The sequence below is a fragment of the Erinaceus europaeus genome, chromosome 2 (assembly GCF_950295315.1).
Source record: "Erinaceus europaeus chromosome 2, mEriEur2.1, whole genome shotgun sequence".
NCBI classification, from domain to species: domain Eukaryota; kingdom Metazoa; phylum Chordata; class Mammalia; order Eulipotyphla; family Erinaceidae; genus Erinaceus; species Erinaceus europaeus.
Window position 1 is genome coordinate 74,779,621 of NC_080163.1, and position 17,776 is coordinate 74,797,396.

Below are 17,776 nucleotides of genomic sequence, written 5' to 3' on the forward strand. Positions count from 1 at the left end.
TCTCTCTCTTTCTTTTTCTTTTTACTTTGTGAGTAATAGTCTTTTTACCAGAATACTGTTAGTTCTGCCTTATGGTGGTGCCAAAAATTGAACCTGGGACCTAGAGCTGCAAATATGAAAACAATTTTGCATGCACATTTTGCAGCTTCCTTGCTGACAGCTAAATTTTTAACAATTCTTCAGATGATGAAAAATTTTCCCTTTGTCTTTTTTCTTCACTTTCCTTTATTTTATTTTTCTCTCTTTCCTTCCCCTTCCTCTCTTCCTTTCTTCCTCTTGTCTTTCTGTCTTTCACCAGAGCATTGCTCAACTCTGGTTTATGGTTGTGCTGGGGACTGAACTAGGAATATGGGGGCCTTGGGCAATGAAAGTCTGTTGCATAAGCTGTCATCTTTATTTTTAAACACTGAATGTACTTCCAAATATATTATAATCTCAAACTTAAAGACCTTTTCTTACTGAGATTACAGTTTTAATAGACGCTTCTGTTTTTCTTGAGATTACATCTCAAATTGGCAGGTTTTTTTTTGATATGTAAGGAGATATCCTAATCTCACAGACAATCCAGATTTCATTTCCTAAAGGTTTTCTGTAATTGCTGCCTAGCCTCAGTAGATTTTTTTAATTATTTATTTACTCCCTTTTGTTGCCTTTTTTTTTTCTCCAGGGTTATTGCTGGGGCTCAGTGCCTGAACCAAAGGGCTCAGGCCCTTTCCCCCACCTTTTGTTGCCCTTGTTGTAGCCTTGTTGTGGTTATTATTGTTGTTGTTGATGTCATTTGTTGTTGGATAGGACAGAGAGAAATAGATAGAGGAGGGGAAGATAGAGAAGGGGAGAGAAAGACAGATAACCTGCAGACCTGCTTCACTTCCTGTGAAGCGACTCCCCTGCAGGTGGGAAGCTGGGGGCTGGAACCGGGATCCTTAGGCCGGTCCTTGCGCTTTGCATCATGTGCATGCGCGCTTAACCTGCTGTGCTACCGCCGGACTCCCCTGTAGATTTTTTTTTAAAGTTTCTTTTAGGAAAGTGTGTGCATTCCACCTGGTACACCTCTACCCAGTCCCTACTTTATCTATCATTTTATTCTAATCACACATGTAGACACTTAGGTTTTTATTGAGCTGTACTGGTTTCAGAGTACTTTTATGTTCTTGAAGATCATCTGGTAATCGCTTTTCATTTTGTAGAAGAATTAACCATAGCCTTGAATAACTTTCCCCTCCAGAAAAGCAGCAGTAAAGAAGGAACTAGATAGACTGACTTGTACCTGATTAGGTCTGAGTCTTAAAAGCCCAATGCTTTTTATATAGAGGGACCCTCTCCAAAAGGGGCTAGGTGCATTACCAACATCTGTAATACATATTGTCTATGGCTACACCTCTACTGGAAGTAAATATAGTTTTCATGAGATGGCGAGGTATAGTGACATCTCCTAAAGTAACTTTCTGTGATATTAGTAAGTCTTTCAGGGTTTCATACATATTAAGACTTTTCATACATATTAAGTGCTTTACCACTGAGCCATCTTCTGGGCCACAAGTCATCAAACATTTGAACTTTCCCTTTCTTCTTTTTCTTCTTTTAACGTTTATTTTTATTTATTTTTTATTATCTTTATTTGTTTATTGAATAGAGACAGTCAGATATCAAGAGGGAAGGGGGTGGTAGAGAGGGGGAGAGACAGAGAGACACCTGCAGCCTTGCTTCACCACTCGTGAAGCCTTCCACCTGCAGGTGGGGACTATGGGCTTGAACCTGGGTCCTTGTGCACTGTAATGTGTGTGTTTAACCAGCTGTACCACCCAGCCTCTATTATTATTATTTTTAATTTAAAGTTAACTATTTTTATCTATTCCTTTCATTCATGATTTTAATTTTTCCCTCAGGACTCATGCATTCATGTTTGGGTTTTATTTTGCCTTTTTTGTTTGTTTGTTGACAGATAATGTGGAACACAGCTGTCCACTCTGAATTCATGCATGATCATGTTGATTATGGCTTTCAGGGCTGTGAGAGTAAATTCAATTGGTGGTAAGTATTAATTCTCAGGGAGTTTGACTTGTCAATATAAATATTTTTCTCTCTTAAATGAGTCATAAACAGTACTAAAGGGATGTTATTTAGCTTTTGGAAGTGATGATTATGCTTGTGGCATTGATTGTGATAGTGGTTTCATTGGTATGCACTTACCTCCAAACTTAACAATTTGTATATATTAAGTGTATATATAGATCATATGTCATTTTATATTTAGTTTTTTGTTGTTTTTTTTTTGGCTCCAGGGTTATCACTTGAACTTTGTGCCTACAAAACTCCACCACTCCTAATGGACTCCTCTTTTCTTTTTAGATAGATAGTTGGGGACAGTGGTCTGGGAAATGGCACTGTGGACTCTCAAGCATGAGGTCCTTTGTTCAATCCCCGGCAGCATATGTACCAGAAAGATGTCTGGTTCATTCTCTCTCTCTGCCTATCTTCTCCATGAATAAAGAAAATTTGAGAGAGAGAGAGAGAGAGAGAGAGAGAATGAGTTGGGGACAGAGAAGGAGAAACATGGGTACTACTTCACTGCTCACAAAACTTTTCTATGATGGTGATCCCACTTGGTGGCTGGGGACTCTAAATTGGTCCCTAAGTATGGTAATGTGTGTACTCTACCAAGTGAGCTGTCTCCTAGCCCCTGTTTTGCTTTTTAAGGATATATATATATATATATATATATATATATATATATTGCCTAATCATTTTCTTTTATTCCTTCCAGAAAGCTACCTCTGCTCTTTGAGTACACCTCATATGCCTATAAACATTAATTCTCTTAGCAAGAACCTTGCTCTTTTTTTTTTTTTTTTAAATTTTATAATATTTATTTATTCCCTTTTGTTGCCCTTGTTTTATTGTTGTAGTTATCATTGTTGTTGTCGTTGTTGGATAGGACAGAGAGAAATGGAGAGAGGAGGGGAAGACAGAGAGGAAGAGAGAAAGATAGACACTTGCAGACCTGCTTCACCGCCTGTGAAGCGACTCCCTTGCAGGTGGGGAACTGGGGGCTCAAATCGGGATCCTTAGGATAGTCCTTGTGCTTTGCGCCACATGTGCTTAACCTGCTGTGCTACTGCCCGACTCCCCAAAACCTTGCTCTTTACCTGTTTGCTTACAACTATGTCAGCATCATGTCTGGAGGGGCTAGGTGGTGGTGCACCTGGTAAAGTGCACACATTATAGTACACAAGGATCCAGGTTCAAGTCCCTGGTCAGCACCTACAGGGGGAAAGTTTCATAAATGGTGAAGCAGGGCTACAGGTGTCTCTCTGCCTCTTTCCCTGTCTTCCTCCCTCTTCCTTCTCAATTTCTCTCTGTCTCTATCCAAAAATAAAATAAATTTAAATAAGAGTGAGTGCATTTGTGTGTGTGTATGTGCATGTGAGCAATATTCAGCATCATGCCTTGTAGTGTGTAGACACTTCCAGTTTTGTCATGGTGATATTTGTGGGACATTCCTTTTTAAACAGTATCCATTTGTTTATACAATATTATATAATTCTTGTAGATTCACACATTTCTGGCCAAGGGGAGAATTCCATGCTTTGTAGGTCTAGAGTATATATGGCAGATGCCTGGTGATTTATTGGGAGATGGTGGCTCTACCAGAAAGTCACTGAGGCCCTAGTTACTAAGTAAAAGAGAAATAATCCTGTTTGACAGTACTGACTCAGGTTTCATTGCAGTGTTATCAAAGAAAAGCGTGATGCCTACGTGAGCCGCCTGAACACCATCTATCAAAATAATTTGACCAAGGTGAGTGTGCTGGGTTTCAACTTTCAAGTTGCTATTCTTTTTTTGATGCTGGCATTATGAATCCATTGCTTCTGGCGGCCATTTTTTTCCATTTTATTGGATAGAACAGAAATTGAGGGGTGAGGGAAGTAGAGAGGGAGAAAGACACCTGCAGACTTACTTCACCGCTTGTGAGGTGTCCTCCCCTGCAAGTGGGGGGCGGGGGCTCAAAGCTGGGTCCTTGAGCAGGTCCTTGTGCTTAACTATGAGCGCTTAAGCGGGTGCGCCACCCCCCTTGGCCCCCTCAAGTTGCAGTTTTCTCCAGAAGTATGTTAAAGCCTTGTCAGACTAAAATGCAGCCTTTGGGTTTTATTTTGTTTTATTTTACTTTATTTTACTAGAGCACTACTCAGCTCTGTGCAGGCAATTGGATCTAGGACTTTGGAGTCTCAGGAATGAAAGTTTTTGCATAACTATTATGCTATTTTCCTTGACCTAAATATATCTCTTACTGTTTCTTTTGCAAAGGATGATTTTGAGCTTGACATATCTGAGCAGAAGCTTTAGACTCAGTAGACCAGTTTCTGTTTTACAGAGAGTGGACAGTATTAGCCAACATTGGTCGGCCTTGAGTAGGCCTACCCCTCTGCTTTGTTCTAGAGACCAAATAGGAGATCAGTTTATGTCCCCTATTACACAGATTTTAAGGTGACTATACATGAGTATGAAGATATCATTTGTGGTTAGCTTTATGGTTATGCAAAGAGACTCTCATGCCTGAGGCTCCAAAGTCACAGGTTCAGTCCCCTGCACCACCATAAGCCAGAGCTGATTAAAAAAAAAAAAAAAGTGATACCATTTGCTGTACTAAATACTCATATTAATTTTTATAAACCATTGTTAGTGCTTTACCACTCTGGGCCAACTTTTTCAAATGGATAGAAAGAGTGACAGAGGGAGAAAAACCTCATTACTGAAGCTCCCTTCAATGCAGTTAGGGGCTGGACTTGAATCTGGGTCATTCATATGACAAAGCAAGTATACTGTCCAAATAAGCTATTTATCGGCCCTCAGTCAATCAGTCAGTTTACTTCTTCTTCTTCTTCTAGCGTTTGCCCTTCTTCCATAGCCAGTCAACAGCGTCAGGTTGAGCCTGATGTAAAGTTTACTAGAGCACTGCTTATGGTGGTGAGGAGGATGAAACCAGGGACTGCTGGTGCCTCAGGCATAAAAGTCTGTTATGTTAGCTGTGGTGCTATCTTCCCAGTTTGTGTGTGTCCCCCCCCTTCCTCCACCTCCACCCTTCCCTGACCGCCATACACCCCCATTTTTCTTTTGTCTTTTAATTAACACAGTTTTGCTGGGACTTTGCACTTGCATGATGTCACTGTTTCCAGCAGACTACGTCTCCTTTTCTTTCTCTTTTTCTTTTTGTTTTTCTTTCACAGAGAGGGAAGGAGACATACCACAGCACTATTCACTACTCATAAAGTTTTTTCAGGCACAGTGCTATCATGTGGTGACTGGGACTTGCATCCAGATTCTCACACATGGCAAAGTGTGTATTCCACTGGGAGAGCCGCTTCCCAGCCCCATATTAATATTTTTTATTATTACTTTTTAATTTGTGACTAATAGATTTACAGGATTGTAAGACTAGAGTGTGCATTTCCACACCACATCCACCACATTAATATTTTTAATTCAACTAACTTAAATACTTTTTGTAAAAGATAGAAAAATGACTTAAGAAAAAGCATTTTAAAATTTGATCTTAATTTTTTTGTTTTTGCCTCCAGGTTATTGCTGGTGCTTGGTGCCTGCAACACGAATCCATTGCTCCTAGAGGCCATTTTTTCCCTTTTGTTACCCTGGTTGTTTTATCATTGTTATAGTTATTATTATAATTGTTATTGATGTCATTGTTGTTGGATAGGACAGAGAGAAATGGAGAGAGGAGGGGAAGGCAGAGAAAGAGAAAGAAAGATAAGACACCTGCAGACCTGCTTCACTGCCTGTGAAGCGACTCCCCTGCAGGTGGGAAGCCGGGAGCTTGAACTGGGATCCTTAGGCCTGTCCTTGCGCTTTGTACCACGTGCACTTAACCCACTGTGCTACTGCTTGACCCCCTGATCTTAATTTTTTAAATTAATTAATTAAAGAAAGGAGACATTAACAAAACCATAGGATAGGAGGGGTTACAACTCTACACAATTCCCACCACCTGATCTCCATATGCCATCCTCTCCCCTGATAGCTTTCCCATTCTCTATCCCTCTGGGAGTATGGACCCTGGGTCACTATGGGGTGTAGAAGGTGGAAGGTCTGGCTTCTATAATTGCTTCCCGGCTGAACATGGGTGTTGACTGGTCGATCCATACTCCCAGTCTGCCTCTTTCCCTAGTAGGGTGGGTCTCTGGGGAAGCAGAGCTCCAGGACACATTGGTGGGGTCGTCTGATCTTAATTTTTATATGGTGCTTTGGGATGCACTCACAGCCTTAAGCATGCATGCTATCGCTGAGCATCCTCTTATCCCAGTCTTCTGTTCTCCTTTATTTATTTTTTTTACCCCAAGATGCTGGGCTAGCTTCACGGGCAGGAGACAGACGACCAGGGACTCTTGGCTGAGCTAGGAACGCAGTTCAATCTTTATTGATGAATGGGGATGCAGTGCAATCAATCAAAATCTCTCTTCATTAGAAAATCCTGTCCTTTATATCTCCTGAGGCGGAAGTGTCAGGAAGAGGAAGTATGTAGGATAGGGGGTGGGGAGAAGGAAAAAGCTCGTGAACCAGTGGGGACTAAACGGTGGAAAACAGGATGTGACTAGGAGAGGGGGTGGAGTGGAAAAAGAGCCCGAACCAGTGGGGATTAAACCAGTGTAGGTCTCAAACAAAACAATAATCATGTAAATAGACCACAGCGTTAAGCAATGCAAGGGATCCTAATGTGATGATCAAAATAGAAGGGGTCTTAGAAGCAGAATAAGAAGCAGACCAACATTTCCCCCTTTCTTTTTACGTAATGATGGTTCCTGTTGGATTGCTGCAGGCTCCCATTTTTAAAAATGTCTTCCCATCATAGAAAGAATCGATTCAGGAGGGTAGAAGTAACCATGTATCTCCATTCTTGGGGACTGCCAGGGTACTGGAGAATGCTCTTCAAGTTAGAGTAGTCCTTCTCCATGAGAAACATGGGAGAGGGAGTCCAGAAAGTCCCAGGAGAAATCTCCGCACATCTCCCAAGCTCTACGATCACGGTCATAAGGAGCCAAAGTGTGGCCCGGAGCAAAATGTTTTAGAGACAGAGAAACTGTCTCATGAAGAAAGAGTAGAGGCTTTGGGAAACCTCTTCATATGTAGGAAGGCAGCCCATTGTGGATGGGTAGCCAAGCGGTGTTTACTTATCTGGAGGATGGGTGGGTTAGGTCCTATATTGGTACGCCATATGCCGGTCCCTGTTCAGGCGCCACCAAGAGAGGCAGAAATAGAGGAAATGGAAGATACTTCAGTACCATGCCACCATTCATGGAGCTATGCTAGTGCCATTTGTGGTGTTCCCATGTTGTGTTGGGGCATGAATCCACAGCCTCACACATGATGATGTGCATACTGCAGTGGATAGGCTGTCTCCCAGACCCCACAGCATTTTTTTTTCGTGATCACAGATATTTATGTGCAGTGTAATTTATCAGGCCATGCATTCATGGAAGGAATCATTTAAAGTTAATCCAGAAATTTTGAGTAAGAGAGGGAACTTTGTGTCAGATTTTCTAGGAAATGAAAATTGAAATGTCATTCTTGAGTTGACAGCATAGTAGTTATGCGAAAAGATTTTCCTGCCTGAGGTCCCAGATTCAGTCCCCAGCACCACTATAAACCAGAGCTGAGCAGTGTTCTGGTCTTCTTCTCTGTGTCTTCCTCTCTGTATCTCACTCATTAAAACAGAAGTAAATAACGACATCAATAACAATGATAATTAATAATAACCATAACAATAGTAAAACAACCAGGGTAACAAAAGGGAAAAAATAGCCTCTAGGAGCAGTGGATTCATGGTGCAGGCACCGAGCCCCGACAATAACCCTGGAGGCAAAAAAAAAACCCAGAAGTAAATAAGATATATTAAAAATGTTTTACTGTTGAATGTAAAACATTAATTCCCCAATAAAGAAATAAATTAAAAAAAAATGTCATTATTTCCTCCCCCAAACTAATATCCATATTGTTGACACTTGAACCACATGCTTTTTATTATTATTATTCTTTATTGGGGAATTAACGGTTTACAGTCAACTGTAAAATAAAACACAGTAGTTTATATATGTGAAACATTTCTCAATTTTCCACATAACAGTTCAAACCCCACTAGGTCCTCCTCTGTCTTCCAGGACCTGACACATGCTTTTTTTTTTTTTTAAGCACCCCCACAGGCAATACTTAACTCATGAAGAAAGGTTGTTCTGGGTGTTGAGTGGAGCATTGATTTGATTCAGCTTTATTAGGCAGGGCGCCTGCCAGGCAGGTTTGAAGGGATGAATGAAAAGGAGTCAGTCAGTTCAGAATCAACATGTTCCAAATTGTCTAAAATTTCTGTTCTGTAATCAGGCTTATATGACTTCATTACCTGGTGGGTTGCCTACATTTGCATGTCAATACATGTATTGTGATTAGCAGAAGTTTGCCAGGAATTCTTAAATTGAGACTTTGGCCCAGGGGTTGCCAGTAAGAATAAGTCAGGGGACTGAATGGTTGGTTGTACACGTGGTAGAATGCACATGTTACCATACACAAGGACCTCATTCAAGCCCCTGGTCCCCAGCTGCGTAGAAGCAGTGCTTAAATCTTTTTTTTTAATTATTATTATTTTTTTTCTTTATTGAGGAGGTTGACAGTTTACAGTCAACAGTAAAATACAGAAGTTTGTACATGTGTAACATTGCTCAGTTTTCCACATAACAGTTCAACCCCCTCTAGGTCCTCCTCTGCAATCATGTTCCAGGACCTGATTTGGACAGTCCAGCTCTGCAGGGTCTGAAGAGGGGCAAGGAACCTAGGAACATTCAGGGAATGGCACTCCAAGCACATTTGTTGGATCATTTTTATATAGCAGTTTTTGGCCCACTTCCGCATGAATCTGTATTCATCACCCAATTATATAATTATTTGTCTTTGCAAAGCACAAGGACTGGCGTAAGGATCCCCGGTTCAAGCCCCCGGCTCCCCAACTGCAGGGGAGTAGCTTCAAAAGCAGTGAAGCAGATCTGCAGGTGTCTGTCTTTCTCGCCCCCTCTGTCTCCCCTCCTCTCTCCATTTCTCTCTGTCCTGTCTAACAACGACATCAACAACAATAATAACTATAACAATAAAACAGCAAGGGTCATAAAAGGGAATAAATAAATATTAAAAAAATCATTTGTCTTTTTGATTTGAGACAGTCTCTTCCTCTAATCTACTCTGAGAGAAGGTCAGAAACAGCTACTGGTGGTCTTTATAGCACATAGCACACTTAGATTTTCCTCAGAGACCTGTTTCACGGCATGATTCATCACAGAGGTTTTCCTCTGAAAGCTGTTTTTTTTTTAAATATTTATTTTATTTATTTATTCCCTTTTGTTGCCCTTGTTTTATTGTTGTAATTATTATTGTTCTTGTCGTTGTTGGATAGGACAGAGAGAAATGGAGAGAGGAGGGGAAGACAGAGAGGAGGAGAGAAAGATAGACACCTGCAGACCTGCTTCACCGCCTGTGAAGCAACACCCCTGCAGGTGGGAGCCGGGGTTCGAACTGGGATCCTTATGCCGGTCCTTGTGCTTTGCGCCACCTGCGCTTAACCCGCTGCGCTACAGCCTGACTCCCTGAAAGCTGTTTTAAGAGTTTTTCCACCAGTTCTCTCCTTAGGTCACCTGGTCTCCTACACTGAATGCCCCCCCCCCCCATCTTTTACTTTGGTGCAATATGCCAGAGTGCTTCAGATCTCTCTCTATATATATTTCTCTCTCTCTCCCCCTCCCTCCCTCTCCACCCCTCCTTCCCACCTTTCTCCCTCTTCCTCTGCCTCTCTTTTTCCCTCTCCCTCACTGTCTCCCTTTCCCTCTCAATTTATCTGTCTCTGTCCCAAATAAATAAGTAAATAGATGATAAAAAAGAGTCAATCGAAGTCTGAGTACTCAAAATCTCTAGTATTGAACTTAATTGATGTTTTTGTGATTCCTTCCCATCTTAAGAAACTTAATTACTGTATTTTATTTATTTATTTATTCCCTTTTGTTGCCCTTGTTTTTTTATTGTTGTAGCTATTATTGATGTCGTCGTTGCTGGATAGGACAGAGAGAAATGGAGAGAGGAGAGGAAGACAGAGAGGGGGAAAGAAAGACAGACACCTGCAGACCTGCTTCACCGCCTGTGAAGTGACTCCCCTGCAGGTGGGGAGCCGGGGGCTCGAACCGGGATACTTACGCCGGTCCTTGTGCTTTGCGCCACATGTGCTTAACCCACTAGGCTACCACCCGACTCCCAAGAAACTTAATTTCTAAAAAAACATGGTCTTTCCTCCTTTAGCCAGACTATTTCTTTATATTGCCTACTCTCCCTTCACCTTTATCATTTTGTTTTTTCTTAGCCTCTGCAGGTGGAGACTGAGGGCTCGAACCGGAGTTCTTGAGCACTGTAACATGTACACTCAACCAGGTGCACCACCACCTGGTCCCACCAAGGATAACTTTTTTATATCACTGTAAACTTCCATCATCAGATGTCAACCCCATTATCTAAGTGTCAATTAGAAGTCAGAAATTCCCCCAGAAAGTTGTGCTTTTTTTTTTCTTCAATTTTTTGTTGTTGTTGTTTAAACGGTAACATTACTTCGATTGACAAAGTAGGTTCAGAAGATCCAACTTCACAGAACAACAGAAATAATAAAAGTTGTCTTAGCACCACCAAATCTAAAATCAAAATCTTTGGTAGGAAAATGGAAAGATCTATAAAGTTGGAATAGGTATATTTACTTTTTTTCTTTGACCCCTCTTAATCTTAAAAATAAATTAGTACTACTATATTTCCTTCTGCAGTCTCACATAGAAATCATTCGTGGCCATGCAGCATTTACTGGTGATTCCAAGCCCACCATTGAGGTGAATGGGAAAAAATATACTGCTCCACACATCCTGATTGCCACAGGTGGTGTGCCCTCCCACCCGAAAGAAAGCCAGATCCCTGGTGAGTCTTTTAAAGGCAAATGCTTATTAATAATAGTCAGAATAAAGTGACCATTGTTTTTGACCTTGGGAGTCATACCAAGGGGTCTGTCCATACCTGTTTTTCTCTTGGACAAGTCTCTAAGAGAAGGACTCCACAGAACTTAAATGTAATCGAAGTAAGTAGTGCTCGGTGACCTATCAAAGAAGGACATCTCAGCCATCTGCAGGCCTGGGTGTACTGTAGGTCGTGTGAGCTTATTTGGAGGTTCTAGCAGGGGAGCGCAGCTACTCGTATACCCTCAATCGAAGACCGGTCAGTCTCCATTCCGGGAAGGCCGTCCTCTTAGACCAAGTGTGCAGCTTCGGGAGGGACGCACATGGAGTGGTGAGGGAGGAAGGGGACACCCGCCTATCCAGCCAGATCAGTCGAATCAACCCTGGTGATCAATGGGGTGACAGATGTTGCAGCCAGATCGCCCTCACATCCGTGTAGGTAGTGTGAAGAACAATCAGAGAACCTGATCATTCTCACTGTGATAGATTGCATCTAGCTGGGGCTGGGTGATAGCACACCTGGTTGAGTGCACATATTACACCATGCAAAGTCCTGGGTTCAAGCCCCTAGTCCCCACCTGCAAGGCAAAAGCTTTACAAATGGTGAAGCAGTGTGGCAGGTGTGTCTCTCTGACCCTCTCCCTTCCTCTACCACTCCTTTCTCTCGAGTTCTGGCTGTTCTTGCCAATAAATAAATAAAGATAAAAAAAAAAAAACCCAAAGTTTTTAAAAAAGAAAATTACTTAAAGGAAAAAGAGATTGCTTCCAGTATTTGCCAGATGAGTTGCTTATAGGTACATGATATTGTTACTATTTTGTCTGAGGAGAAATCTTGTAGAGATGTAACTAAACTAGCTAGTTAATAAGCCTTCTTGATATAAATATCTTTTTTTCTCATATAGACAATTATAACATTAAAGCAGTAAGGAATCTCAAAGATGGTCTTATCTTCCCTTTTTCTTGGCCTTATACCTATGCAGTTCCACTGGTCCAGGTGGGCTTTTTTCCCCCTGTAATTTCAGATAGGAAGAGGTGGAGAGGGATAGAGACACCACAGCACTCTTCAACTGTTAGTAGTGTTCCTCCTTGTCTTGTGTATAGTGTTCACATTTGGTGCAGAGTACTCAAATCTGAGTCCTTCTATGTAGTAAAGTGTGTGTATATTCTACCAGGTGAATCAACTTCCAGCTTTTTTCCCCCCCTTTATTGGGGGGATTAGTGGTTTACAGCTGACAGTAAAATAACAGTAGTTGGTACATGTGTAACATTTCTCAGTTTTTCACCTAACACTCTAACCCCCCACTTAGGACCTCCTTCACCATTATGTTCCAGGACCTGAACATTTTCCCCTACCCCAAAATCCTTTACATTGGTACAATATACCAACCACATTTAAAAAAAATATTTATTCCTTTTTTGTTGCCCTTGTTGTTTTATTGTTGTTGTTATTGATGCCATTGTTGGGTAGGACAGAGAGAAATGGAGAGAGGAGGGGAAGACAGAGAGGGGAAGAGGAAGAAAGACACCTGTAGACCTGCTTCACCGCTTGTGAAGCGACTCCCCTACAGGTGGGGAGCTGGGGCCTTGAACCCGGATCCTTACACTGGTCCTCATGCTTTGCACCACCTGTGCTTAACCCACTGTGCTACCACCTGACTCCCTCAAGCATCATTTGAATTCGAGTAGTAGTGGTGCTGTAAGTTGAACCTCTTGCATGCTAGCTGTATACATTACCACTATATCCCCAGCCCTGCCTTTATATTGTATATATAGAAAGAAATGCATTATAATCTGGAGACAGTACATTGAGCTGAAATTGGAAGAGGGTTAGGACCAGATTGTGGAAACTTATAAAGTAAAATTAATAAATTTCTCTCACTTACAAGTGGGTAGTTTATTAATAGTTATGTGGTCTAAGTAATAATTTTAGAAAACTCATCTGACAGTGATTTACAGTGAAAGGAAACTAGTTAGAAAGTTGTTGCAATGGGATGTATAGAAAATGGTGATGTAGTTCTGAACTGTGTAGTGTTATCATCTGAAATGTGGTAGAAAAGCTTCTTTCAGTTTTTCAAACATTAGCTGAGCTATTGCTGGATAACAGGCACGAGGTGATGAATAAAAAACATAAAAGTTGGAGATACCAATAACTATTATTTCATTGATCGCAAGACACATTACAAAATATGCAATCTTTGAACCAGAATGCAACTTAAAAAAATTATTTATTTCTTCCCTTTGGTTGCCCTTGTTTTATGATTGTAGTTATTCTCATTGTTGTCATTGTTGGATAGGACAGAGAGAAATGGAGAGAGGAGGAGAAGACAGAGAGGGAAGAGAAAGATAGACACCTGCAGACCTGCTTCACTGCTTGTGAAGCGACTCCCTTGCAGGTGAGGAGCCTGGGGCTTGAACCGGGATCCTTACACCAGCCCTTGTGCTTTGCGCCACATGCACTTAACCCGCTGCGCTACTGCCTGACTCCCCAGAATGCAACTTTTAGCATACACCATGCAATACTTCTAATAGCTGGTGAGTTATTGGGGTGTATTGAAAGAAGGAATCACGGATTGATGACACAAGACTTTGGATTACTGATAGACAGTGGGTCCATTTAATGGAAGTGGTAAACTTGACAGAGATGTGGTTTGGGGGGGAAAGTTAAAGTTTGATTCTAACTATATTGAGTTTAAAGCAAAGTAAAATTGTGTAGTGGAGCAGTTAGATACATAACCTTTAGATTGGGAGAAGACAGATACTGGAAAATCTTGGAAGTTCTAGCAATGAAGGGAGAGTTCGTTGGGGAGTCAGGCGGTTGCACAGCAGGTTAAGCGCACGTGGTGCCAAGCACAAGGACCGGCTTAAGGATCCCGGTTCAAGCACCCGGCTCCCCACCTGCAAGGGAGTCGCTTCACAGGCGGTGAAGCAGGTCATCAAGTGTCTGTCTTTCTCTCCCCCTCTCTGTCTTCCCCTCCTCTCTCCATTTCTCTCTGTCCTATCTAATAATGACGACATCAATAACAACAACAATAATAACTACAACAATAAAAAACAACAAGGGCAACAAAAGGGAAAATAAGTAAATAAATATTTAAAAATATTTTTTAAAAAGGGAGGGGAAGAGTTGGTTGAAATCTTTGAGGAAAAGGGCAGAGAGAAAAAGGTTATAACTGAGCCATGCAGTGCCTGCTTATACTTGAGAGGGCAGGAGAGTGAAACTGACCCAACAAGGAGTCTTTTCATGAAAGTGAAGAAGATCTTAGTTTTCCTCAGATGAATTTAGCGGCTCTTCTCCAGAGAAATAAAAATGTTGAGTCAGAGAAGATCTATTTGGCAGTTTCCCAAGTGTAGATTTCAATTAAAACTTGTCAAAACAGAATGTGGTGGCTGAGAAAGTGTTGCTTCTTACATAAAATGTTGATTATTTCACAAGGGGAATCGCAGTCTGTGTGCTCTCCACTTCATTTTCCTCTGTAGGTGCCAGCCTGGGAATAACCAGTGATGGATTTTTTCAACTGGAAGAATTGCCTCGGTAAGCTAATTTTCTTCCAGCTCACAACTCGCCTCAGTCTCTCTGCTTTTAAACATTGGGTGTCGGTATTCCCTTGAATTCTCTTCTTCCTCTTTTCTTTTTATGACTTGGGGTATATCTTACACGAGTAACATCAGAAAGCGACTGATATTTTTCAAGCTTTGACTTCACAGAGGCCTTTGTAAAAATTTTAGAATCAAATGCAAGATGATTTTGAACTATAAATGTCAGTAGTAAAGTTCTAAACCTATCCTCACCTTGATACACTTCAGTTGACATTGTGTGAAGTAACTGGTTCTGTTTTTCATAGATACTTATACAGTGGTCCTGGAGGTGGTGCAGTGATAAAGCTTTGGACTCTCAAGCATGAGGTCCTGAGTTTGATCCCCAGCAGCACATGTGCCAGAGTGATATCTGGTTCCTTCTCTCTCCTCCTATCTTTCTCATAAATAAATAAAATCTTAAAAGAAAAAAAAGAAACTTATACAGAGAGATTCCATAAATGCAGGCTTTATCAGATTTACTAAAATAGATTTTTTAAAATTGTCTTTGCTGTGTATCTGTTCTAAGAACCGCTGTTAACTTCAGTTAAGAATTTACAGGATGTGTTTCTTTGCCATGCATGTGACACAAGTTCCAGCCTGGTCCCTACTGCACTGAAGGAATCTCTAGTGCTGTGCTCTCTTTCATTTTCTCTTTCTCTCTCTTTGCCTCTACTAAAAAAAGAAAGAGAAAAGAACAGAATGAATTTCTATGCATAGGGTGAAAAAAAGGTAATGAGGAAGACTGTGTCTCTAATTTGAGGATAGCTCCAGACCTCTAAGTTAGAGAGATCCTTCCATTACTGGCGATTGTAAAGAATTGACATATAAGAACTAAAGGAGGGATCCTGTCAGCCTGGAAACTTGCCTTTGTCTCCTTCTGAGTAACACTTAATTCTGGATCCATTATTGCTCAACTCTGCTGCTCCCTCAGTGACTCCTGCTAATCCACTTCAAGTTCTTAATCCTGTGCTTTTAGAACAGCTTTCATGGGTGATGATTAATGCTTCTATCTTTACCCTAATTCACCTGGAGCCATTGAGATTAATAAGGGACATGAAACTTCTTTGTACAGTTCCATAGCTGCAATGAAAATGTCCCATTATAATAGTCAGACCAGGAGGGCTGGCAAAATAATTGACTTAGATAGTGTGCAGCTTTGCCAAGTGTGGAAAACCTCCCCCCCCCCCCCAAGTTCTAGCCTGATTCCTGTCACGTTGAAGAAAGCTTGGATGCTGTAGTTGTTTGCTTGCTTCCTCATTCTGGCTCTTCTGACTTTCAGTCTCTTAAAAAAAAGTCAGCTCAAGGGGCTGGGTGGTGACACACCATGTTGAGCTTAAGAACCTGGGTTCAAACCCTCAGCCCCTACCTGCATGGGGGAAACTTCTTTTGGGGGGGGTGAAGCAGTGTTGCTGACGTTTCTCTCTCCCTCTCTTTTTTAATTGTCTTTTATTTATTGGATAGATAACAGCCAGAAATTGAGAGGGTTGGGGGAGATAGAGAGGGACAGGCAGAGAGAAATTGGAAGCATTGCTTCATCACTTGCAAAACTTTACCCCTGAAGGTGGGAACTGGGGGCTTGAACATGGGTCCTTGCACATGGTAACATATGAGCTCAACCAGGTATGCCACCTCCTGGCCCAGACCCAGTGTTTCTCATTCTCTCTCCTCTATCTCCCACTTCCCTCTTAATTTCTCTGTCTCTTTCCAGTAAATAAATAGAATAGAAAAAGATAATGTGTTAAGAAGAAAAGTCAGCTCAGATGGTGAAGCCTGGAGATGACCAAATAGATAGTTGTTCAGACAGGGAATCTTCTGACTTTGAGGAAAAGCAGTCTTTTGTAGGTTGGCTATGAGCAGAGTATGGAGACATGTTAGAGAATGACCTTTCTCCCCTTGTGATTACACTACAGGATTTTTTGAGTTAGGGTTGATGATGTGACACAAATAATATGTCTAGAAGGTGGAGGGCTGGCGAAATAGCTCACTTAGGTAGTGTGCTGCTTTGCTATATATGCAGCCAAGGATCAAGTCAGCCCCCACTGCATTGAAGGAAACTTTGCTGCTGTGATCTCACTCACTCACTCTCTCTATCTAAAAGAAAGAGAGAGAATGAGGGGGAAGAAGGAGTAAGTATTGTCGTTGTCCTAGAATGTGTCCATGACTCACCATATTTAAATAATATGATTCAATCTAGACACACCTTCAGATAAGCCTCATTATAGATACCCATCAATTAAATAGTCTTTACCTTGCACTGTTGACAATACAAGTTTAATACATGAATGTATGCTTGCTATAAACAAAAGATTAATGGGAACATTGGATTATGAATTAACAATTGGCGTGTGCTCTGTTTTCTTTTTATCTTTGAGACTGTTGTCATTATGTTGATAAGTATGTAGAACACAAGGAAAAAGAACACATTCTGTAGTTAAGGTACTGTGTACTGTGAATTATATTACTCAGTGCTTGAATTCTCACTAGGTTCCTGGTTGGACAGAGGCTGGAACAGAGAGCCTGTGGAATATTAGCACCATTATGAAGGGTATTTCAGAGGATAAGATTATTTTCAGTAAAAATAAGTCAGTGGTGCAAAGTGTTACTGGTTGCTGAGAAGGAAATACTGAACTTACAGTTCTCTGCAGAAGCATATATATATATCGCTTCCAGGGTTATCGCTGAGACCTGCACTACACTACGAATCCACTGCCCCTGAAGGCCATCTTTTTTCCATTGTTATTTCTGTTACTGTTGTTATTACTGCTGCTGCTGTTGTTGTTGGATAGGACAGAGAGAAATTGAGAGGAGAGGGGAAGATGGGGGTGGGGTAGGGGTGGAGAGAAAGACAGACACCTGCAGTCCTGCTTCACCGCTTATGAAGCGACCCCCCCTGCAGGTGGGGAGCTGGGCTCTAACCAGGATCCTTGTGCAGGTCCTTGTGCTTCATACTATGTGTGCTTAGCCCCAGTGTGCCACCACCCAGCCCCTCTTCTTTGTTTTTTTTAAGGTAGAGACAGAAAAAGAGGGGGGAGGAAGAGGCAGGAGAGAGAAAAAGAGAGAGACACCATAGCATGAAAGGTTCCTTCAGTGCATTAGGGGCCAGTCTCAAACCTGGATCATGTACATGACAAAGGAGCACACCATCCAAATAAGCTATTTCTCTAGCCTGG

General features: G+C 41.5%; 1 protein-coding gene across 1 annotated transcript in view; it reads left to right on the plus strand.

The window, feature by feature from the left end:
* GSR (glutathione-disulfide reductase) overlaps positions 1 to 17,776 on the plus strand; it is a 64,210-nt gene that overhangs the window by 13,751 nt on the left and 32,683 nt on the right. Inside the window, exons 3-6 of the mRNA XM_060183059.1 lie at positions 1,943 to 2,031; positions 3,729 to 3,798; positions 10,848 to 10,995; positions 14,508 to 14,562. Coding sequence (XP_060039042.1) covers positions 1,943 to 2,031; positions 3,729 to 3,798; positions 10,848 to 10,995; positions 14,508 to 14,562 — 362 coding nt within the window. The remainder of the gene's footprint in view (positions 1 to 1,942; positions 2,032 to 3,728; positions 3,799 to 10,847; positions 10,996 to 14,507; positions 14,563 to 17,776) is intronic.